General features: G+C 42.4%; 1 protein-coding gene and 1 long non-coding RNA gene across 2 annotated transcripts in view; one reads left to right on the top strand and one right to left on the bottom strand.

The window, feature by feature from the left end:
• si:dkey-49n23.1 (semaphorin-3D) overlaps positions 1–24,308 on the bottom strand; it is a 91,586-nt gene that overhangs the window by 17,349 nt on the left and 49,929 nt on the right. Inside the window, exons 3-6 of the mRNA XM_056389588.1 lie at positions 3,108–3,262; positions 2,894–2,956; positions 1,980–2,099; positions 1,465–1,555 (exon numbers count right to left, since the gene is read on the bottom strand). Of these exons, the coding sequence (XP_056245563.1) occupies positions 1,465–1,555; positions 1,980–2,099; positions 2,894–2,956; positions 3,108–3,262 (429 nt within the window). The remainder of the gene's footprint in view (positions 1–1,464; positions 1,556–1,979; positions 2,100–2,893; positions 2,957–3,107; positions 3,263–24,308) is intronic.
• Positions 13,901–16,251, top strand: LOC130177680 (uncharacterized). The gene is made up of 3 exons (XR_008829042.1): positions 13,901–15,249; positions 15,430–15,541; positions 16,099–16,251. It is a non-coding gene; the product is annotated as an uncharacterized LOC130177680 (long non-coding RNA).

Genomic DNA, 24,308 nt, shown 5'->3' with positions numbered 1-24,308 from the left:
CAATGCAGAGCTGCTCCATCCGTGTTAACAAGCCTCAACATGTTCAATTACAGGACGCCTCTTCACTAAACACTTCAACAACATACTTCAGAGTCTGGGAACATCTGAAAAACTGTGACGACATGATGTAATATTTGACGTGCACACAGATGGTAAAACATCTGGAACGCCATACTGAACACACATAGCCTCAGACTCAAAGCTTTAACGTAAAGAGTCCATTTGTCTCCATTAAAACACCTGATTTACTGACGGCGCTGTGAATAAAAGGTGTTCGGTTCATTGACTCCTCTGCAGATGTTGCACGAGGCGGCGTTGTATTCATGCACGTCGTCTGCTCGGGGGAAATGTCCTCAACGTAACTTTTGGGAGGAAGTCCGGGAACATGGGGATCCGCCATGTTTCTGTAAGGCAGGTGATGTCACAGTCCTGCGTGTCCCTCTGGTATTTGATCCCTGACCTCGGGGTCGCCCGGCCTTGTTCTCCTGGGACTGGACGTTGGCAGCGGCGGAGGGTGTGCCCTGTTCCTGATGCCAGCTCGTTCTCCTCTGGGCCTCCTCCGCGACCTGGAGCCAGCACATCCTTTGTTGTTGATGTTGGCTCTCCGCTGAGTCTCGCCCCGGCCAAGTTGGATCGGGAGAAACACTCATAGAGAAGCAGCGTGAGCGCTCTACTCCCGTCTGTGATAAGACACAGAGCGCTCAACCAGCGCCGGCGCCATCTTGTTTATTTACACACCGGGATACGCCTCCTCTTAAGACTGGTTTAACAAACGAGAGCATCGCCCAGTTCAGTATGAAGGTCTCTCACTTCCAAATGTTACAAATCTATTTAACAGGTGTTTATTGCTCAATCTTTCCGACATGAAACTGACAGAAGAACAATCTGCGCCTCCCGCTGTGCGTGTTGATGCCTCATTGTTCAACCATCAGACGTCTCATTTCACAGTTAGATCACTGCACATCCTCCGGAGCCATCTACAAGTCTCTATGTAAAACACATGTGTGTTTTCTGTTGAAGGTCCAGCTCCTCTGTCTCCGTCCATCAACACCAGCACAATAATCAGATTCAAAAACTCAGTTTGAAAACTCCCAGCTGCTTCTATGAAGGCTCTTTGTCTCAAAAGCTCCAGCAGTAGTTGATGTGTTTTATGTGTTTTATGTCTTTAATGTCGCGTGGGGGCAACAGCTGACGTCAGCATGTGAAATAAGTCAAGTAGACCACACACGCCACGGCTGAACGCACGATCTGCGGCGAGGAACGAGACAGTGGAGGGATTGTACGCCGCAGAACGTTAGTGCCTCCAGAATATGAATACAGCTGTTAGAGAGTGAAAGAAAATGATTTAATATATCCACTTGTGTGTCTGTGTGTGTGTGTGTCTGTGTGTGTGTGTGTGTGTGTGTGTGTGTGTGTGTGGGCGGACACACAGTGTGTTATGTGTGGACTGCAGATGAGACCTACCAGTCAGTCGAGCAGTGAACGGCTCTCTGGGACTGAAGGGACATTTTCCTCTGCCCGACTCCACGATGTGAGACAACAAGAAGAATGGGCCCTGAGAGAGAGAGAGAGAGAGAGAGAGAGAGAGAGAGAGAGAGAGAGAGAGAGAGAGAGAGAGAGAGAGAGAGAGAGAGAGAGACCACACACAAACACAGGGTGATCAATAAACAAAAGGTCAAAGAGGAAACTGATTCTCTGCCTCTCGTGTGTCTGTTGATTATCGGTGGAAAACTGAAGCTCTGCAAACATTTATCTTTGATATCAAACTCCAGTGAAGCTGCACAGGAGAAATCTGTCTTTCCATCACATTGTCTATTTTTGTACCATTATCAACGGGAGCAAGAAAAAACACAATAACAAAGAACAGAATGTGAACAGAAAATTAAATAATTGAACTTTTGAGCGGATTTGTGACAAAACAAACAGAAAATGTTTCACTTGAAGGTTTTTCCTTCTGCTGCTCTTCATCGCTGCCTCACCTCGTTGCTGTGTCCTAAGTGCAGGTATGTGCACTGTGGGTGGAAGGCGCCGGTGCCACAGACGTAGACGTGGGTCTTATTGAAAGGCTGCAGCAGCCGCACGAAGTTAGCGCAGTCCGTCTGAAAACAACACACAATAAAATATATTAGCATTTTGTTTCAACGTTCAGTTTGTTCACATTATGGACAGACACAGGGAGAATATCTGAGCTCATCTATTATTCATATTATTTGTGTATGTGTAATATTAAACATGAATATTACCACGTACAAGAGTTAGCTTAAAGCTAATTTTCCTGTGTTTTATTTGAAGTGTTGATCCATCAGAAGATATAAAAACCATCTCAGTGTAGTTTTACATCTCCTCTCTCAGGCTTCTCTCTGGAGCTCTAGTAACAACAGGTCAGTCAGCCAATCAGAAGAGAGGAGGCTCTGAGCCTCTCTTCTGATTGGCTGACTGTTTGCTGAATGATCCAATATAAATAAAGCAGATTTCAGGTAAAAACACTCAGAGAAACCAAATCCTGCAAGGTTTGGATGGTGGGTCCAGGTGGGCGGGGCTTGGTGACTGCTTTGTTGTGACATCACAAAGTTCCAGAAGTCCTGACGGCTGGTTTTAAGGCTCAGTTTCTGAATACAGGCTGTGTGCATTTCTCTGTGGACTGAGGCTTTGATACTTTCACAGTATTAATATAGAAGCTAGAGCTGATCTATAATCACACTACACATGGACACAGACCTTTAAACTGGAGGAGCTTTAAGGAAGGGAGAAAACTAACACTCAGCGAGGTGTTTGACCTCCAGTTCTTTCAGTGAAACGAGCAGAAATGAGATGGAGGAAGAAAATATTGTGTCATATTTTGTTTGTTTTATCTTTTTCTACATAGATTTCACCTCGTTAAAAAGACATTTACCTCCAGACTTTTTCCCGCCTGTCTGCAGTGCTCCACATGCTCCCTGGCAGCCGGCCAGTGCACCTGATGGAGAGAGTGAAACGACTGTCAGCTGCAACACTTTGAATAAAACATTTCCTTTATCAAAAACTCCAGACAGTCAGACGCGTTTTATTGTTTCATTTTTATTATTTTTGAACTGAGACGCGGGAAACAAAGAGAAGCTCTGTCTCACCGTGCGCGTGGGCAGGTCCAGGCTGTCAGGCCTCAGCAGGTAGATGTGGTCTTTACCCCCCACCAGCAGCCAGCCTTGATCCTCGTCCAGCAGGAGGGCCTGGTACCCCCCGCTGACCCCGCCCTTCCAGTAGACGGCCGAGCTGTTCCTCAGGTCTGAGAGAGAGAGAGAGAAGAAACATTTCAGTCACAATACAAGACTTTAATGTTCTTCATTCAGGTCGTGGTTGTCTTTGACTCCGTGTCTCAAACACCCAGCGATGAAGTCGTTAGAAGCTTTTATCCAAAGCGACTTACGAGCGAGAGACGTCGCTAAAGCCTCAGAGCAGCAGGAGACCTCGGTGAAACTACTGCATCTATTTGTGCAAGGAGATCAGAGATAGTAAGTGCTAGTTAGGCATATTCGGGCGTTAGAGGTTTTTCTCATGAAATAATGTTTGGGTCTGGATGTAAAACAAAATCAGACATATTAATGGCGTTGACATCTGTGAGTTTGTATAGTTTGGTGCAGATCCAGATAATAATGTGGATCTGGTGGAAGGAAAATGTTTGGCCTTGGAGGAGGTTTCCGCTAATGGTCTAGTTCTGTATCATCACTCAAGTCAAACTCTCACTTATTGCTGCTTTTACTTATTTGAATGCTTCCTTCACCACTGTAACACACACACACACACACACACACACACTTGCAGCAGCAGCAGTTCATCAGTGGGGCTGCAGAGCCGTTGCCTCTGGTGTCTCTGGGGAGTCGGTGCTAAAGCAGGCAGAAAACGACCTGAACAAGCAGAGCAAATTAACCTTGAAACTGTGGCTGTGCCCTGCTGCTCGGCCGCCACGCTGTTTATTCTGTAACGCCGTCAGACAGGCTGTGCATGATGACTGGAGCGAGGAGGGCAAACCACTGGGTTTTATTCCAACGTGCAATACATCCAAACTGAAAAGACGAATGGTCCAATAATTATAATAATAATAATAATAAAACTGATGTAGAGCAAAAATATATTTCATGCCACAAATGGTTTTCAGTGATTAAGTTTCATGTTTTCTTATCGTTTGATTTTTCAAATTAAACCTCGTGTTCTCCAGGAACAGAGAAATAAAACAGAAAAATAATTAGCAAAACGTCTCTGGTTTAAACTTAAATAACTTCACTTAAATGTTAATATTTGTTACTGTCTTTGTCTCATTCAATAGGAAAGTGAACATCCTGAAGTTCTATAAAGTATTTTGATCAAAACAAACAATTTGAAGAATATTTTAAATATATGTATATATATATTTTATTGATCAAATAGTGAACTGATTGACTTGCTGCATTTAACTGTGGGATGAATCTTTAACATAAAACTGTTGGTTGTCTCTAAAAATAGGTCACAGGACTTTTTCTATGGGTTTCCATTGTGTAAAAAGAAATGTATATGTTCTTATAACTCCTACACCTGCATTAGATTTGCTGACTCTGGTTCTACTGCAGGTAAATCCAGCTGTAAATCAAATCAAAGCTAAACGAATTAACCCTGACATCCTCCGTGTTTTCCCGCCTGTAACGTGCCCTGCTGCGTAAATAATCACCCGATGAACGAAGGAAATGAACCGTGAAACTCCTGGAGTCTGTCGTCAGGCTCGGACCCCCGGGTCTGTGCGCAGAGACGCCGCTGCTGTGTGTGGCTGCTGGGACGGCGGGAGTCTTTGAACGCAGCACGGAACATTTGTTACACTTCAGCGCCATTTAAAAAGAAATCCATCACTGCTTTCATCAAGCGCAGACGGAGGGACAGAAGAGTCTCTGCTTCCTAAGCGGCCGTGGAGGAGGGAGATGACGTCATCTGCACGACGACGTGGTCGGGTTTATTTGTGAAAACTTAAATCACACTTAGTCTGAAGGAGTTTCACCCTCACCCCCCCAGGTAGAAAAATAATAAATGAAGCGAAGGAAAGTGATTCTTCAGCCATGAGGCAGAGGTGTTACACACTCCTCATTTAGATCCTTCTTTTCTGACTCATGATTTCTCCTGTTTATCTTGTGTGTTTGTGTTTTCCATTAAAGTTGTTGGACGATTAAAATTACACAAACCTGACAGTGAACTTTTAATTCCAATTTAAAGCTCCATATTTTCTTCTTCTTCTGTGTTTTATTTGAAGTGTTGATCCATAAGAAGATATATTTGTGTTTTTAAGAACCAAAAACCATCTCAGTGTAGTTTTACATCTTCTCTCTCAGGCTTCTCTCTGCAGCTCTAGTAACAACAGGTCGGTGAGCCAATCAGAAGAGAGGAGGCTCTGAGCCTCTCTTCTGATTGGCTGACTCTTTTCTGAGTGATCCAATAAAAATAAAGCAGATTTCAGGTAAAAACACTCAGAGAAACCAAATCCTGCAAAGGTTTGGATGGTGGGTCCAGGTGGGCGGGGCTTGGTGACTGCTTTGTTGTGACATCACAAAGTTCCAGAAGTCCTGACGGCTGGTTTTAAGGCTCAGTTTCTGAATACAGGCTGTGTGCATTTCTCTGTGGACTGAGGCTTTGATACTTTCACAGTATTAATATAGAAGCTAGAGCTGATCTATAATCACACTACACATGGACACAGACCTTTAGACTGGAGGAGCTTTAAAAAGTTGATTTAACTCTCTGTAACCTTCACTACAAAGCTCTAAAAACATCTAAAAACATCAGATCAAACTCTGCGAAACAACCAGTGAATCCTGCATGTTGTCGTTCACTTGTACTCACAGCAATATTTCACTCCTCAGACTCATTCTTCCTGAATGTCTGGAGACCAAAGCGAGCACAGGTGATCGACAGTGTGCAGTATCTTTTCGGTTCTTTCATCGTCTGTAACTTGGAAAAACAAGAAAAATATTAGGAGAATGTTGCACTGAAAACAGGACGACTTCACCTGTTTGACTTGAGGAAAAAAACCCCAGAGCTGTTTCACTGATCCTCCCTACAATCCCAGACTTGGTGAGTGTGGAGGACTTTAAAGGAGCACGTGTCCATTAACCTGTTGTCAGTCATAACATCATGTCGTGTTGGATACATGCAGATTGTGTGTTCGACACACGACAGTTATTGGAAGTGCAGAGGTTTCTCTGCTGATTACAGCTCTGGAAAACATTACACAAACAGTTTATCTTAAACTGTCCCAAATGTCCTACAACACACACACACACACACACACGAGTCCTGATGACTTTCACACATGGAATGATGCCTTGTGGTCTGCACAGAGGTATCTAAGGCACAGCACACACACACACACACACACACACACACACACACACCAACACACACACACACACTACAAAGTTGAGTGTAAACCTCCAGCTTTTCCTCCTAAATCAGATCTAAAAACATCTGTAACATCTGTTCATGCACCGTTTATGAGATCTTCACAGCTCATTTCTCATTGAGACAATCAGGCTCATACACCCCCACACACACACACACACACACACACACACACACACACTGACACAGAATTACTGGATTTGATAGAAGTTGTGGGAACACTCTGCGCTCTTTCAGTTTCACGTTTCATTTAAGGAGCCGACAGTCTTTTCTTTATCAGGTGGTGATCGCCGCTCAGACTCAACACCCTAATGGCTTTTCGTCACTTCACTCCTAACAAGCTGCTGTTGCCGCAGCTGAGGACGTGAAGCACATCACTTCCTGTCTGCTGCAGAATCGCTGCCAGGACCGACCCAACACTGTGCAGCAGATCTGGGGCTCAAACGATGAGCTCCACCGTGCTGGAAGGAGGAAGCTGCCTTCAAATGACCCAACACCTGATTTTAACTTTGACGCACGATGATGGAATGACCTTAAAACCTTAAAAGTTCCCTTGAAAAAAAAGTGACGTGTTGTCAAGGTTGCTAGGCGACAGGTTCACAACGTTCTTGCCCATGAACACAAACACCTGGTGAATACAACATTAACAGTATCTCTGAGATATACAGCTTTATACAGATCACCACTCGGCTGACACACAATGGATTGTGGGATACCGAGGGCTGCACATGATACATCTGATGTGTCCTCCAAACGTCAACTGGGACACAGCAAAAAGTGCTTTTCTGAGCTGGCGTTTGTTTGAAATATTAAAAGTATGGACAAGGACAATAAACTGTATGTAAAAAAAGAAAATATGAAACAGATCGATAAAAATAAGATGTGAGAACTCAAGAGAAGAAGAAGCAGATGTAACGGCGCTGATGTATCTGTGGGGTATTAGCCGGAGCCTCAGAGAGGGATAGAGCTGGAGACAATAAAAGTAAAGGCAGGATTTTCATTTTATGGACCTGCTGCACTTGGCTGTGCCTCAGTGACTCCTATGGATCCCATCCATCAGGCGAGCCAGCGATGGGAAACGGACCGCATGATGAAAGACAACGTAGCAGGGGATATATCTCAAAGTGATCTCCCCGCCGAGGGGGACGCGGCGGAAAAGCACGACATGAAATACTGAGGAGGAGACGAAACCAAACGCCTTTCATCACACACTTCAGATTTGTCATTTTCAGCCCTGAAGTTTTCTATTAGTTTTCCTGATAACTCGTGAAACCTCCCACATCTTTCACGCCGGCAGTCGACTAGAAAATGCATTAAAACATGTAAAAAAAAAAACAACCAGGAGACTTTCCACAGCAGAATCCATCCTGACGGCGAGCGACTGAAGATAAAGACAAAGTGCATTAAAGCGTCAGTGCAGTCCGGGTTTGATTATTTGATTTAGTCAAAGCTTCGGTTCAGTCTGGATACGATTCACTTTAAATGGCTAAATGTTTCTTTTCCTTTCAATCAAAGCAGCTGATGGTGATTGTTTCTGATTGGTCAGTGGCAGGAGGTCATGACCTCTACACATCTTGATTCAGGTACGGCTTTTAGTTCTGCTTTCACTCTTGGTGTGTGTGTGTGTGTGTGTGTGAGGTCAGGATTAGTTGTGTTGAAGGTCAGCAGTGGGAGGTTTTGACTACAGGTCGGTTTGTATTTAAATGTGAAGTTTTCCTGTTAAAGAAGAATCTGCAGCAACAAAAGATCCTGATTTTTATTCTCAAAGTCTTTACAGACAAAATGTGCTCAACTTTATTTTTTTTAAAAATGAGGAAAAAGGAAAAATAGAGTGAGAGGACACGTGGAAAAGGAGATTTCAGCTTCGGCCATCTTTGTATTTACAAGAAGAGGTTATAATACGTCTGAGCAGCGCTACGACTTCAGGGCGGACTGGAGGCTACAGGAAGTGACGAGACGGGGCGGGGGGGCTAGCTGGTTAGCATTGCTAACTTCAGCAGAAGAAAAGACATGATGGAGACCAGAGTTAACATTGGTTTCCTCCTCTGGAGAATAAAGGAGAGTAAAGAATGAAATTTGATGTTTTCTCTACACTGTAAGTAAACAGTTGCTAATGCTAACGTTAGCTAAGTAGCAATAGCAAAACTTACAAATACAAATGATCAGTTTAGAGTTAAAATAAGAACCTTTTTTTTTTTTTTTTTTAAGGTTGTTGGAAGAATTGTCGTCATGGTTACGATAACTTGGAAAGACTGTTTTTAGATTCTGAGCTTTAACCCACAACAATTTAGAAAATATGCCTTTAAATATTTTAGCTCTTGATCGTTTTGAACGTGATTGTTTTTAATGGGATTTGATTTGTGTATTTCTGCTGATCGGTTTGTTTTCCTTCTGCTTGTGTGATCTCGGCGTCATTGAAAGTTTATCTCAGAAAAAATAAACACACGATGATGATGATGATGATGATGATGATGAGCTGTATACATTTGAATATCACAATGTAAATTCATTCCATCATCTTTGCTTTTAGTGGCAGCTGCAGCCAAACAGAGGTTTTATTATGAAGAGGCAGTTTCTGTTGTCATGTCCATAAAATCCCCCACAATGCATTTCATAAGAAGATACTGGACGGAGGCCAAAGTAAGTGTGAGTGTGTGTGTGTGTGTGTGTGTGTGTGGTGGTCCATTATATATACAGCATGTGTGTGTGATGGATCGTTATTGCTGGTGAGTGTCTGTTATCAAGGAGGTGATTAAAGCTGGATTTAAAGTGTGTGTGTGTGTGTGTGTGGTGTGTGTGTGTGTGTGTGTGGGGACATTAATGAATAAGCAAGTGAAGCATCTGTTAAATGTCTCTTTAGATTTTTTTTTTAATGTTTTAAGATGAAGTGAAGCTGAAGTCTGACATGATGCTGAACAGATTCACTGTTTCTGAAAACTCCTTGCGATTAAATAAATGAATTATCACCCGATTTGATTCTAATCGCTGCAACTTTAATCGTGTCACTTATCCACTACAACACCGGGCAGAACCGCAGCTGAGGATCCAGCAGCTGTAAAATATCATTTGCTTCTTTTCCTTTTTACATTTGCTCGTTTCATCACAGTAGAACCAAATAAGTGGATGAATTTATATTCTGGATTTATGATCGGTGACGTGCGAACTGACGGTTTTTATCTCAGTGCGCTTGAACGCAGCACGACGACTTGCTGCTGTTCAACTCCGTCACATCTTGTTACAGTCCAATCAACAGGATCATTTCCACTAACCTCCAGGAGAACTGAGACTAAACTAAGCGTGAATAGTGAGAAGATTAAGCGTGTGTGTGTGTGTGTGTGTGTGTGTGTGTGTGTGTGTGTGTGTGTGGTGGTCCATTATATATACAGCATGTGTGTGTGATGGATCGTTATTGCTGGTGAGTGTCTGTTATCAAGGAGGTGATTAAAGCTGGATTTAAAGTGTGTGTGTGTGTGCGTGTGTGTGTGTGTGTGGGGACATTAATGAATAAGCAAGTGAAGCATCTGTTAAATGTCTCTTTATATTTTTTTTTAATGTTTTAAGATGAAGTGAAGCTGAAGTCTGACATGATGCTGAACAGATTCACTGTTTCTGAAAACTCCTTGTGATTAAATAAATGAATTATCACCCGATTTGATTCTAATCGCTGTTACTTTAATCGTGTCACTTATCCACTACAACACCGGGCAGAACCGCAGCTGAGGATCCAGCAGCTGTAAAATATCATTTGCTTCTTTTCCTTTTTCATTTGCTCGTTTCATCACAGTAGAACCAAATAAGTGGATGAATTTATATTCTGGATTTATGATCGGTGACGTGCGAACTGACGGTTTTTATCTCAGTGCGCTTGAACGCAGCACGACGACTTGCTGCTGTTCAACTCCGTCACATCTTGTTACAGTCCAATCAACAGGATCATTTCCACTAACCTCCAGGAGAACTGAGACTAAACTAAGCGTGAATAGTGAGAAGCTTAAGCGTGTGTGTGTGTGTGTGTGTGTGTGAGTGTGTGTTTGTGTGTGTGTGCGCGTCAGAAGACAGGGAGTGCTTTGGATAATTGCAAACATTTGTGCCGAGCACCTGTACAGCACACGCATAAGTGTGTGTGTGTGAGTGTCTGTCTGTGTATGTGTGTGTGTGTGTGTGTGTGTGTGTGTGTTTGTGTGTGTGTGTGCTCTTCAGTAGGAAAAGGAAAGAGAGAGAGAATGGAAATACCTTTATTTTGACTATGTGATGGTATGTGAGTGTGAAAGAGTGGACAAGTGAATATGAGTCTGTCTAACATCTGTGTGTGTGTGTGTGTGTGTGTGTGTGTGTGTGTGTGTGTGTGTTGTGTGCGTGATTGATTGTTCCCCATGATGAACACTGATTGCCCGCAATCACGGAGGTGATTAAAACTGGTTTTGCTTCATTAAAATGTTCTGTGTGTGTGTGTGTGTGTGTGTGTGTGTGTGTGTGTGTGTGTGTTGTATGTGTGTGTGTGTGTGTGTGTGTGTGTGTGTGTGTGTTGTGTGGCCTTTGCAGATGAGGTCAGAGTTTAAATATGAATTTCCTCAGTAAACTAAAACACACGCGCCTGTTTCACACCGACATCTGTTGTTAACGGAGGGGAGTCAAACTTTAAAAATTTAACAAATTTCATCTGATTTTTTATAAAACAACAAAACATCCCGACACGTCGTCTTCAAAACATTTGAAACACTTTGTTTTAATTTTATTTCTACAGCTGGAAACTGATCTCCTAAAGAGAAACCAGAGTTTGACTTTTGTTCTTCGTCACTGGTTAAAATCCAACAAATTATGTCGAAGTAAAAATAAAACCAAAAGGTCACAGAGCTTATTGACGACGTCTGTCTCGGTAACATGAAACAAACTGACTCTGTTCTATTTAAAAAACTGGTCACACTCAATATTGATCTGATTTAGGTTTTTCTTTTCTGTTTATTGAAGTTTGTGTGAAGTTAATTGATAAATAAAAACTATTAAAAGCTTCCTCCTGCTACCCTCAGTGCGTTTCCACAGTTCTGTATATTATGAGATTAAGATCAAGAGAGAGAGAGATTACAGTCTTTTTTAAGTTGGAAAGTTTAATGTTAACATGACTGTGTTTAGGACACAGTCTAAATGTCTCATTCAGTGCTGGAAAACCTTGATGCTTAAAACACACGGAGGCCTGAGGGAAGTGGACCGGGCTGCAGGTCGGATCCTGAAGGACTGAATCAAACCCTGAAGCTGCTGAAGCTGCTGAACGCTGCCGCACCATCATGACGCTCTGTTAGACGGAGCGTTCACGCATCATTAAAAAGTCAAATAAATAACATCGTGTATTACAGTTTATATTTCCATATTTGGTTGTTTCATGTCTGTGTGTGTGTGTGTGTGTGTGTGTGTGTAATTCAGAGATCAGCTGGTGGAAACCATCAGCGCTGCAGACCGTTATCTCCTCTTTCATCTCCTTGCCAAAAGCTCTGGTGTCTCTGATTAACACACACACACACACACACACACACACACACACACACCCATCCACCCACCCACACACACACACACACACACACACACACACACAACACACACACACACACACAAAAATGCAAACAGATAAACAGTGTATGTAGACAAAAACATGAATACTAACATTTTTCATGTATCCACACAGATGTAGATATAATGTTCTTTATATAAGCATTGTAACGAAACCACACACACACACACACACACACACACACACACACACACACACACACACACACCACACTGTCAGGTAGCAGAAGACAGACGCTCTGCTGCGTCTGTTCAGTGTCACAGACGTCAGGGAAACAACTTTGATCAGAGTCCAATCATCTACAGTCGCAGCAGCAGCCAGACGTTTCACACTCAAACATTTGCTCCAAAGCTTTTTCTCATTTAACCATAAATATTAAATATTTATGGACAGAACTTGAAAATCTGTTTAAAATTGAGTCTCTGTTGTTATTTAAGCATCAAAAGCTGGTGATTCAAACATCAGAGCAGGACGGAGCTTTTGTTGGACTGTTGTGTGGTGAAGTGACGTAACATGAGGAAGTCTGTGTTCCTGTTCTTTTTTAGTAAAATTCTAGTATTATTTTATTTATACGTTAGCACTAATCAGCCTGTATCGGTTACCGTTAAATAGCTAATTAGGTAGCAAATTAATCAGACTTGGGTTGGCTTCAAGCAAGACGCCCAGTTGCGCTAATGATGCTAACGGGATAACGGTATACTTGCCACGGTTATTAAACTGGCATGCACCAAAGTTTCAGCTCTCATTTTTGGATTAGGAGGCGCTGCCAAGACGGCAACGGCAGAGCAGCTCACTCTGAGCTTCAAAACCGCTCTTCAGAAACGTCACAGAGGCTACGTCCATCTTAATTTACAGCCTCTGGGTGTGAGCTGCAATTTGTGTCAAAATTTCTTCTTCATTTTTGAGTAAACAAATTGCTAATAGCTAATTCTGAGTATTTTTAATTGTGCTAATTTTCCAGATTAAAACTATGTCTCAAATAAAAACAATAATATGGGTTTTAGATTATGAGAAGCTATTATTATTCTGTATTGGAATAATTTTTGAGGTACACACTTTATTTAACAGTTAATACAGTTTTATGTCCCTTCATGCAGATATCGAACAAAAATGTTTGTTTTTGTTCATATTTTCTGCAGATATAATGTAATATATAAATATAATAGTTTTTTATTTACTGTAAAATTGATGTTAAATTACACAGCGTCTGGTATGTCAGAAGATTAGACTGAAATGTAAAGTTACTGTTACATCTAAAATAAGACTTGATGATGTGTTTATGTTTCTGGTGAAGGAAACTAAATACAGACAAAGTGAAGAGACGAATCTGAACAAGTGGAAACCTCTTTGGTTTATTTTACACAACGTGTCCTGAGTCAAAGCGTCACATGACGACAGGAGTGACAGCGACCTCACCCATGCCGAGCGGGAGGAGAGGGTGGAGTGTGTTAGATTAGATAAGCACTGACAGGATTCCTCACCTGTCACTCCAGGCGTGTCTGTTCTGTGTCTCACATTTCTCATTATCACCGTCTGTCAAATACCAAATACCACATTATAACACACTGACAACGCCTTCGGTTTATACAGACAAACACAAACACACACACACACTACACTGAGCAAATTCCTCACACACAACTCAAAACAGACAGGTACGGTGTGTGTGTGTGTGTGTGTGTGTGTGTGTGTGTGTGTGAGGGTAACCTGTCAGCCGGGAGACGTTTCTCACGCCACAGAAAACATCTGTTTCGTCACTGATCTCTGACAGAGAGTCTGGCAGCATCGCTGACTGACCTGACAGCAGAGTTCATCACAGACGTTTACATTGTGGAGCTGGAGCGTAACCTCAGGAATACTCCAAATATCACCCGTGATTTAAAGAGCAACACACAGAAGAAACATGAAGAGTTTTCTGAACTTTATTTTTCTGTGTTTCCTAAATGAAACTATTCTGTCTCACTGGCCGAGTTTCAATCACAGTTTTGCACAAAACCTTTTCTGGACAAGTTGAGAAAACACGATTGCGAATGTGTCTGTGTTTCCACTGCAGGTTAATGGAAATGCAACTACTGGTATTTTTGCTGTGATTGTGGGAAAAAAAAGAATATTTTCTGACGTGAAAGACGATCAAAGCGAAGCATGAATGAGGGCGGAGTTATACTCAGACAGAAGTAAGAACGATGTGTCGTCCAACCTGGAAATCAAAAATGTTTATATCTGATAAACAGCCAGTCGTTATAAATATAAATAAAAATGTGGATAACTGCACATTCTTCTTTGGAAAGACACTCATCTCGTTCATTCGGTTGACAAGTTGTTCCCGTCTCACCTCTGCACAGCTGCCCGCTCGCCGTGCGAGGAGGGTGTGAACGTCAGAACTTTGGTTCTGGAAAAGTTACAGAGAAAGGTGTGAAATAAAAAGCGTCTGAGGAGCAGATGTGACGAAGCGTTCCAGCTACTTTAAGACGTTTGTTTGACTTTGAAGTGGATGTTCCACCTGCAGTTCATATGGTGACGCTACAGAACTCAGGGACGCTCTGTCGTCCTGTCGGGTGGCGGACGCCGTAATATGAAGTCGTCTTTGGCGCCAAGATCTTTGCAGCAGATTAGTTAACGGCGTTCCACTAGTGAACATCTTGTTACCAAAATATAAAATTGGAGATCCTCTACATCTTTAACTTTTCAAACTTGAGTTTCTTTAAGAAATTGTGAAGTAAATTTTGGGAGCTATGGTGCCGACCATGAGCCGACCATGAGCCGACCATGAGCCTTGGACCTTTGTTGCATCATCTCTCTATCGTTAAAGAGATCTAATAAAACACATAAAAACAGCCAAAATATAATTGTAGAAACTTGAATTGCTGCAGCTTGTACCTCAGAGTGCGTTTGTGAATTCGATGCTCGTTCCTTCTTGGTGACGAAGTTTATCTGTTTCTTTGCTGCCAGTGGAAGTTTGATTCTTACGATAAATAAAAACTATTTGAACTAATAAAACTGGTTTTACGAGACAAATGAAACTTTGCTTTTTTTTTTTTTCTTCCATTTTTAAAGTGCAGACACACGGACGTAATTAACCATTTGTTCTTCCAGTGACAGTGATCTGTGTGTTTCATGCGAGGCGGCGGCGTAGCTGGACTCAGTTAGCACATGCTAACACTTACAGAGGACCGGGGGGAACATCTCACCGCTCATGTGTTCAGAGCTTGGACTCAAATGAAAGCAGGTCTGCAGGATGATAGAAACCAAACCGCAGCTGTCCTGACACCGCGGCCTGAGAGAGGATGATGATGGTGGGTGGGGGTGGGGGTGGGGGTGGGGGTGGGGGGGCACTTAACTCTCCATTTGCACAGGAAATTTGCACATAAACTCCCAGTGGATGTGAAGATATCTTATTTTTTCTTTTTCTTTAAGTGCACACATTTGCCGTTGACACTAATAGCAAACATCTCATATTATCCACCCACATGAAGCATCGAGGTAAAACACGATATAATTCACCTCGGTAACGGAGGAGCAGCAGACGGAGGCGGGAAAGTGAAGATATGGAGCGCCATCTCCACGGCGACCTGTTCCAGAGCGAAGGTATAAATGTAAGATCAGTGTTCAGTGTTTCTCCTCTGAGGCCCGACACATTGAGGCTGTCATGTGAAACCAAGACGACTTTCAAGGTCGTTTAACTCGGGTCGTTAGTCGCCTAATAAACACATAACAAATTTAAATTCCAACATAAACATTAACTGACATTCAAGTGGAAAATAAAGTTATGATTTGGGAATTTAAGGTGGTATTTTTAGGTAAGTTTAGTTTATTTGACTCCTGAATTGTGATATTTATTATTATTTAGTTGATCATTTACACGTGTATGGTTATACTGACTCCTAATGCTGTGATTGGAGTAAAGTTAGACCTCATGCTGCCTGTCGGGGAAACTAACCCCCCCCCCCCCCCCCCCAGACTCTGAAGTGAAGCTCACACCTCCGCCTCCTCCTGCTCCTGCTCCTGATCTGTTTTCCCGGTTATAAGATCGAGGTTTAGGGTAACACATAATTCCTGCCGAGGTCTGAAACTGAACCCCTGTGTTTGTTGTTCCAGTGAAGTCAGGTAGCCATGTCTCCCTTCTTCTCTTCTTCTCCTCTCAGTTTATTTGACAGCGCTGCCAGGACACATCCGGACAGAACCACCTCCACGTCCAGATCAACATCTACCTGCCTCCGTGTGACCACAGTCTGACTGAGACTCAAGGCTTTAGTTTTGTGGTTTTTAAAATTGTATTTCATCATTTCATAGTTGACTTTCTGCCTGATTTGTGTCTTTATTTTGTATAAATTCAACTAATTTATCAATGTTTTCTTATTTAAATCCTGTTAAACACGTTGTCTTTTATACAAATGAAGTTTCTTGTTAGTTTATTCAGCTCTGGGGCCAGACTGAAACGCTAGCTGCTACGTGCTAGCGGCTAACGACGGTCCAGATGTTCTCATGTTTCTGTTGCGGTCGGTCTGCGGCGACGTGCTGTATAAATAAAGTTTGACTGATTGAAGCTTGGCGATGGTCCACTTTGCAGGACTGCTCAGGTTTCAGCCCCCAGTCTAAAGTCTTCCTGGTCCGGGTGGTACGGGCCGTGTTTGTTTTTCATAGCGGATCCAGTAGCGGGAAAGCTGGCCGACCCCGGGATGAAGGACGTCGGCCATTGTGGGTCAGCGGGCGTAAACGCCGAAGTATCAATAACTTACAAGACGCGAGGAACCGAACCCTCAAGTGTTTGACCCTCTTTTCTTCTTTAACGTCTGTAGCTGCTTCCTGGATGAATATTTGACTTTTACACGTCTCGTGCTTCTGCATAAACACACACTTTGATTTCCTCCGCAACCTTTAAAATCCAGGCGTCTGTTTTCATCAGTCCTCTCACTTCTGCCGCTTCATTTTGTGCCGGTCTTTCGTCATCGCTTCATTCTCAGGGTCGATATCCGTCTCAACGAGCTGAGGGACGCTGAGGGATTTCTTCTCCTCCGCTTGTTCATTAGTCTGTCACATTTACTCAACACAAACTAAAAACTGTATGAAACAGAAGAAGCTTTCGGACTGGTGGCTGGTGGTCTGTGTCTGCCTTCTTTCCGCTTTCCCTTCAACATAAAAAGATTATCCAAGTCCACTATGAGCCGTATAACGATCGTAATTTATTTCCATACATAAGTATTTATTTCATTGTTGCGATCATTCTGTACTTTTGACTGAACTGAGGTCTGAGGACGTTTCCTCGAGTTCTACATGATTTCTTATTCACCTTTCAAAGGATACTTGCGTATAAGATAATATAAGTGTTTTATGTCACAATTTTCAGAACAATCTCTTTTTTTATATGAGGCCTCTTTTTGTCGTAGATCGATGTGCAAAGAGAAATTCTTGAAATATCTTGTGAAAACAAACTTTTACTGATGTGGATGAATTGATTTGCTGCTTGAAACGGCTTCACCAAAGTGTATGGGTTCATAAAAATAGATCAATATATTAGTACTACGCTGTATTATCATTAATAGAAACATCCATGGACCTCAGAGTGCTCGGGTCTGTCTGAAGTTTCAGACGAAGCTCACTCCCTCTGGACTCGTTCAGCCTCAACCCGACCGCAGAGAACTAAGCCTTACTTCACATCTTTCTTTTAAAAGTTGCACTTGAACGCATCACCGAGGGCTGCAGCTGACGACCAGCTGTCCGCAAAAACACGCACACACATGTTCTCCGCCCGAATAATCCGAAATGACCCGACCGCAGTGTGTGTTCCTGATCCAGAGAACATCCCAGAACATCCCCGGCCTCTTCCAGCGCGACCCACGTCAGTCATGTGACCAGAACGTACACTTTCATCTACGTCCCTGGCCGACGCAGCAACGCAACGCTACATGACATTGCTTTGTGCTGCAGAAGAAGAGGAGCCAGGGCTGTTACCACGGGATTCTGCCTTTGCTTTTGGATGAGGAAAAAACAATATGGCGGAAAACAAACAAACAACATTTGGACACACACGGTAAAAGCTTCAGGCCCAGTGATGTTCACCTGCAGTCTGTCTTCTCCTAAAACCACTCATCTCCCCTCTTCATGGAGTCCATTCTGTCTTCTTCACTTCCACTTTACTTTGAAAAATACTCACTACGGTTACAACAGTGATTTTCAAAATGAAGGGAACACACACACACACACACACACACACACACACACACACACACGCACATTCAATAGTTGTGAAGCTATAAGAATCAATTAAATTCAAGTCAGTGACTTACTGAAGTCTGAACTCCCACATTAACTCAAGAGCAAAGTGTCATAGAAATGACATTTACAAACAAGCAAACTGCAGCAGGAACTTTTGTTTTGAAGGAAATTGTGACTGGATTCAATTTTCTATCAACTTAACGAGGACATTTTTGCATTTGATGAGTCGCAAATACACTGACGCTAAAAAATGTTTCTCCGCCCAAAACATTTGATCTTGCAGAACAACATCCATCTGCTCAGAGACTCTGTTGAGACTCTCACGGCTCCTGGTTCAGGTCTGGGAGAGAGATCCTGGTTCTGGTTTAATCCAGAACAAGTTCGTGTGACTTCAGACACGACTTCTTCATTTAAACCTGAACCACCATCTTTCTCCAACCTTTCCCAAAGAGCTGCTGCTGTCTAAACACAGCGCTTCATTCGTTTTACTCATTTTAATTGGTTCAAGCATCGAGCTGTTTTAAATCTCCACTCCCTGAAAACTGTGGACGGAGACTGAGCAGACGGTTAATGTTCACCTCTGCAGGATTATACAATATGGAGAGAATGATTTCTCTTCTTTAAGTGGGAGAGAGAGAGAGAGAGAGAGAGAGAGAGAGAGAGAGAGGGAGAGAGAGAGAGAGAGAGAAAACGGACGAGGAGAGGAATCGTCTGAGCGACAGAGAAGGATCACGTCTCTTTACATGTCAGCGAGTTCCTCCATTTCTCCCTCCACAGTCTCCAGCTCAGACAGCAGTGATATCACACACACACACACACACACACACACACACACACACACACACACACGCTAATCGTTGTAATTGTTTACGCTGAATTTTGGCCTCAGTTCATTCCCCTCTGTGCTGCGTCCAAGAGTTTCCGTGGGTATGTGTGTGTGTGTGTGTGTGTGTGTGTGTGTGTGTGTGTGTGTGTGTGTGTGTGTGTGTGTGTGTGTGTGTGTGTGTGTGTGTATGAAATGATTTTGACAGTAATTCCTTTTTCATTATGATAATTTATCTCCAGATATCTGGGATCCTCCCCGTGTCGAGACATCAACATCACTTTTCATATCCTCTTCACGTCTCCGCTCGACTCGCAGCTCTAAATCACAGTTAAAGAGTTTCCCTCTGAACCTTGACACAGAAAACTGCGGCCGCTTCATATATCAAGTTTCAGGATTTCAGAGACTTTTTAAAAACGTTGCAACCCTCTCCAGACGGATGGCTGAAATAACTCCAGCAGCGATTATTTCACCAGGCAGGTCACATTTATTTAGCCTTAATTAAAGCTGCCAGCCTGACTGATGTCAGGCGCCATGATGAGGCTCGTTGGCACTTTAACACAGAGACGCTCTGACTCTGAGTCCTGATGACCCGGGTCTGTTTGTCAGCTCTTGAGAAGATGTTTTTCTAATGTGAAGTGAACTGTTTACGTTCTTTTTTTTATATATAAACCTTAACTAGATTGTTTGAGCTTCCTTATCCCAAACAAAACCCTCAGCCTCGCCCTTATTTGGCTTTTAGTCGGATAAACTCTTGTCTTGTTTAGTTCATGCACTTGTTTAGGAATTCTTTTAAAATGTCATGTTTAATAACAAGTCAATTTTTAGACTTTTTTTTTATTGTTTTTACGACATACAGAATAAAAAAAAAAAAATCCTACTCAATATTCCAGATGCAAGAAAAAGAAAATCTTAAAGCTGCACGAATCAATATCTTATATAAACGATGTGTGACGTAAAAGGAAACGAGCAGGTCGAGCAGGAGCTGGTGGAGACCAAACACAGAGCTAAAAGAGAGGGAATACAAGATGTTATCGTTGTCTGCTGAATGTCTAACTGACTTTCCGAGGGTGATAATACGTCTGTGATCCGGGAGCGGGATCTGTAAGAGCTGCAGTGGATGCAGCGGATAAAACAGGAAGAAAAGGAAAAGCTGCGAGCGGGATTCAAAGAGCTGACATCAAGAATGTGTGTGACACGACTTCTCAGCTGCTGAGACCAAAGCACACTGAGCTTCACACGGAGACCCAGAGATTCCTCTTCCATTGTATGAATATGTTCTCTGTTTTCTGTTTTCTGTTCCTTGTGGTTGTACGAGACGGAGACGAGGTCCAGCACAAAGCTGCAGTGTGGCCTCCGGCTCTGAATCACATCACACGGACGAGCGGCGCTTCATGTTCACATCCTCTACACATGAAGGACGAGCTTCCTGCTGTCGCATCACCGTCTTTAAAACCCGCTGCAGAATATCATTTCTGTTTGTTTAAACTGATCTCAAACTCTAATTAGGACGGAGCTCGTCATCCGCTCAGACGCTGCATCAAGCTCATCTTCTACAATCCTTTATTCTTCAGAAGATTTCACCTGCTGCAGTCGAAGAAACTGAATAATAATAATAATAATAATAATAATAATAATAATAATAATATTCAAGGTGTCCTTTCAGTCTGCTTCAAACTAAACTTCTGCTCCAGGAAGTTTGATCTCAAACACGTTTATTTATCTTCATTGGAAAAGAAAAGCCTCTGTTCATGGTTTCATCTTACAGGTTTCAAAGACAAGAGGAAAAAGACTTTTCTCTACTTTTGCCAGTTCTCTTGCTCCATCAAACACAGATTAAACAATAAAGGCCAAAATGAATAATATTGCGACAGTATTAAAACACTGCAGTCCTATTGCTTTTGATTTAATGGTGAACTCATAAATAAATCGAGCCTGCAACAAAACCATCAGAAATAATCCAACCGTCCTCAGATCAAACTGCTTTCCTCTTATACTTGACTTCATGAATTTGTATAATTATGCAGTAAAAATGCAAATATGGGTTTCTACCTTATGTATTGACTAATAACCACCATCTCCTGTGACCTCCAGGCGTCCAGCTCCTACTCATATCTCTTCATCTCCAACACAATACAGTTTTGCTCATTTCCCAAACTTCAACAATAGTCTTCCTTCAGCCCATTGTGGCTGATTCATATCTAGACACTGTGAAGTATCTGTCCTCTGATTGGTCCCTGAGCTCACTCTCTCTTAGATTTCACCCACAAGATTAGACTGAACTTCGAGACTCTGACAGACACCAAAAAACCCAACACGGCTTTTATTTCATTTACTAAGACAGAGACTAAATTCAAACCTTGACCTTTGACCTGGTTGGGCCACAAAGAAAGACACACTAACATGAACCCTTCGCAGTCTGATTTACTGTCAGAGAACAAATCAATCGCTTCGCCTCCAAAACATCAACCTTTCCATGAAACTCAAACCACAAATCATCTTCAGCAGGAAAAAACTTGTTGTGACCAACGAGCTACAACTCATCATGAAACCATTAATCATGAAGGAAAGATGTTCCAGCCCCTCACAGCGAACCTTTGAATCCAGCGTATGAGTTTCTTTTTCCACGTGTCACTTTCTTTTTTAAATTAACATCCAGAAAAGTTGCCAAACCGTAAAGTTACAACTCGTCCGATCGTGAGGTAATTAAGTCGTCTAATATTTAATAAACTCGAGGTTAAAAGCGGAGATGCTGTGGCCTCGTATCAACACAAAGCGCCAGGAGGCCGTGACCCACATCAGAAGAGAAGATAAATCGCAGGCCGGGAGATAATCGATGAGTCAGAGCCTCAGAAAACAGAAACTCAGGAGATACAGAGGAACCGTGATTCATCTCAGCAGGATCAAAAAAAAGACCAAACTTCCTTCTTTACTTCATAAACTGCGTCTTTAAACGTGAAGCGGGGCGCGGTAGCAGCATCCACACTTGTAATTAAGTAAAAACATGAAAGGATGCGAGTTTTACTTTATAAGGTGTTGCATGTGTGACAATGTGTTCCTCAGAATGGGGACCATGTTTCCCATAAAACCCCCGGTGCTTCCTTCCTGTCGCAGGGAAGATGTTGCCGCTCTCCTCCCTCCGACGTCGCTCTGTGTGTACATTTGTTTTTAATAAGCAGGAGGATGGAGGAAGGCCAGCGACTGTTACGGCTGATGCATCCTGATGAGGAACTCAGAGCAGCTGGAATCAATTCCTCATGTACAACAGTCCCACGGATGTCCTGCAACCACGGCGCAGAGTTACTTTATTTAAGTACAGTTATTAGTATTTTCCACTTTCTGCTACTTTATACTTCCACTCTTTGTTGGATATCTTTAATTACTAATTATTCTGTAGATTCCAGTTATTTAAAGGTGCTATATGTAAGTTTTTGCTATTGCTACATAGCTAACGTTATATATATATATATATATAAACATAAATATGTAAACAATTATCTGTATAAACAATGTAAATATAACTGAATATAACTAATTAACTATATGAATTAACATCTAAACATTACATTAGTGATGCTTTCCACCACTGGAGACAGCTGTTGGTGAGTAAAGGAATGAAGTCAGATGCTAGTTAACTATTTACATATTTATGTTTATACAATTATTATTTACATATTTATAAGTTCAAATATTTACCATGTGCATCTTTAAAAACAGTCACGGTAACCTCAGTCTAAGTCCTCCTCATCTCTGATTGGCTAGTTTAGCGACATGTGACTTAGAAACAGGAAGTGATGTTGCTGTGAAGCGGGGACGAGGTGAATCCGTCTCCATCTCGCTGTTTCTTTTATCGAAAGTGATCCATAATCACCGCGTGTCAAACTGTTAACGAGTTATTCTATCGCTTCTCTTCTTCCAATGAAGTTAGCATGCTAACCAGCTAGCCCCGGCCCGTTCCAGCCTGTCTCGCTCTACTCTCCGATAGCGACTCACTGTAGCCTCAGTCTGATCTGGAGACGTAGCCTCGGATACAGTAATATAAATTATTCAGAGATGGATTATTCTGCTTCTCTTTTGCAACCCAGTAATATTTGCTAATAATTTATTTTTGCTTACGTAAAAAGGCCCGAGCACTTCAAGATTACACCTCATACTTCCCGAGCTGCTGCTGGACTCTGACAACTGATAATTTTGTCAGTAAACTAATGCAACACTGCTCTGGATATTAAAAAACCAGCGCATCAATAATTCTTGAGTGTTATTGTTATGAAAGCAGATGCAGAAGAGAAATGTTTCTGATGTCTTCCGCTGTCACGCTGAGCGAACGCTGAGGGAGATTTGTGGGAACAAAGTGATTCAGCTCGGAGCTTTAAGAGCGAGAGCTGGTAGAAATACTTTACCTTCCACAGCAGGTGACATTAATCACATATATTGCCCGTGTGCTTTAGATAAACTGCAGGCTGCACTCTGACAAAAATGCTGTTCAGAAAAATGTACATACAAGGAAAAGAGGAGAGGAAGGAAAACAGAAGGAGGAGAACATCGTGTATTAAGGAGGAGAGCGACTTATCGAAAGACTGTGTTTTTAATCTCCTCTCGTCCCAACAACGGAAACTTTCTGAGGCAAAGATTCACACAATTTACTCAGAATTCACTCAGAAATATGGACGACAGATTTGGTGAATTTAGCTTCCAGTATTAAAACATCTTTTCCACAATAAAAAACCAGATCACAGCCACATTTCTATCATTCCTCCTCTGAAGGAAAGACGAACGCAGGCCTGGGACTGTGTGTGTGTGTGTGTGTGTGTGTGTGTGTGTGTGTGTTTTTTTTTTAAAGGAGAAATGAGGACAGATTTTTTTACTGGTCCTCGGGGACTTCCTGTCTCTTGCCACAGGGCCACACTGGAATAATCCTCTTTTTTCTTTCCTTTCTCACAAGAAGCAGCGGAGAGGTTGATGAACCTCATTAACTGACATCACTGCAGGAATGTGGCCTGGACGTTGGACGCGTCCGCGGCTCGTACTGATCCGTTAACTCCTGGTTACTGGCTCAGTGTTGTGACGGATCGCAGGTGATGTCACAGGCTCCGTTTCCCTTTATTGACTTGCTGAGAGTTAGATAAGAAAATTAATATCAACTTCATCTCTGTGTGTTCAGCACGTAAACTTGTCCATGGTATATGAGATTGCTCCGATAAAACGGGGGGAAAAAAAGGAGCTTGTTTCACATGTTGCATCTTATTTACTGGGAAGTTTGACGTTAAGAATCGTGCAAGAACAAAGAACTAGATCTCTTTCTGTGGGGCTTCGCTC

The sequence above is a fragment of the Seriola aureovittata genome, chromosome 2 (assembly GCF_021018895.1).
Source record: "Seriola aureovittata isolate HTS-2021-v1 ecotype China chromosome 2, ASM2101889v1, whole genome shotgun sequence".
NCBI classification, from domain to species: Eukaryota; Metazoa; Chordata; class Actinopteri; order Carangiformes; family Carangidae; genus Seriola; species Seriola aureovittata.
This window is presented reverse-complemented; position numbering and strand designations above follow the sequence as displayed.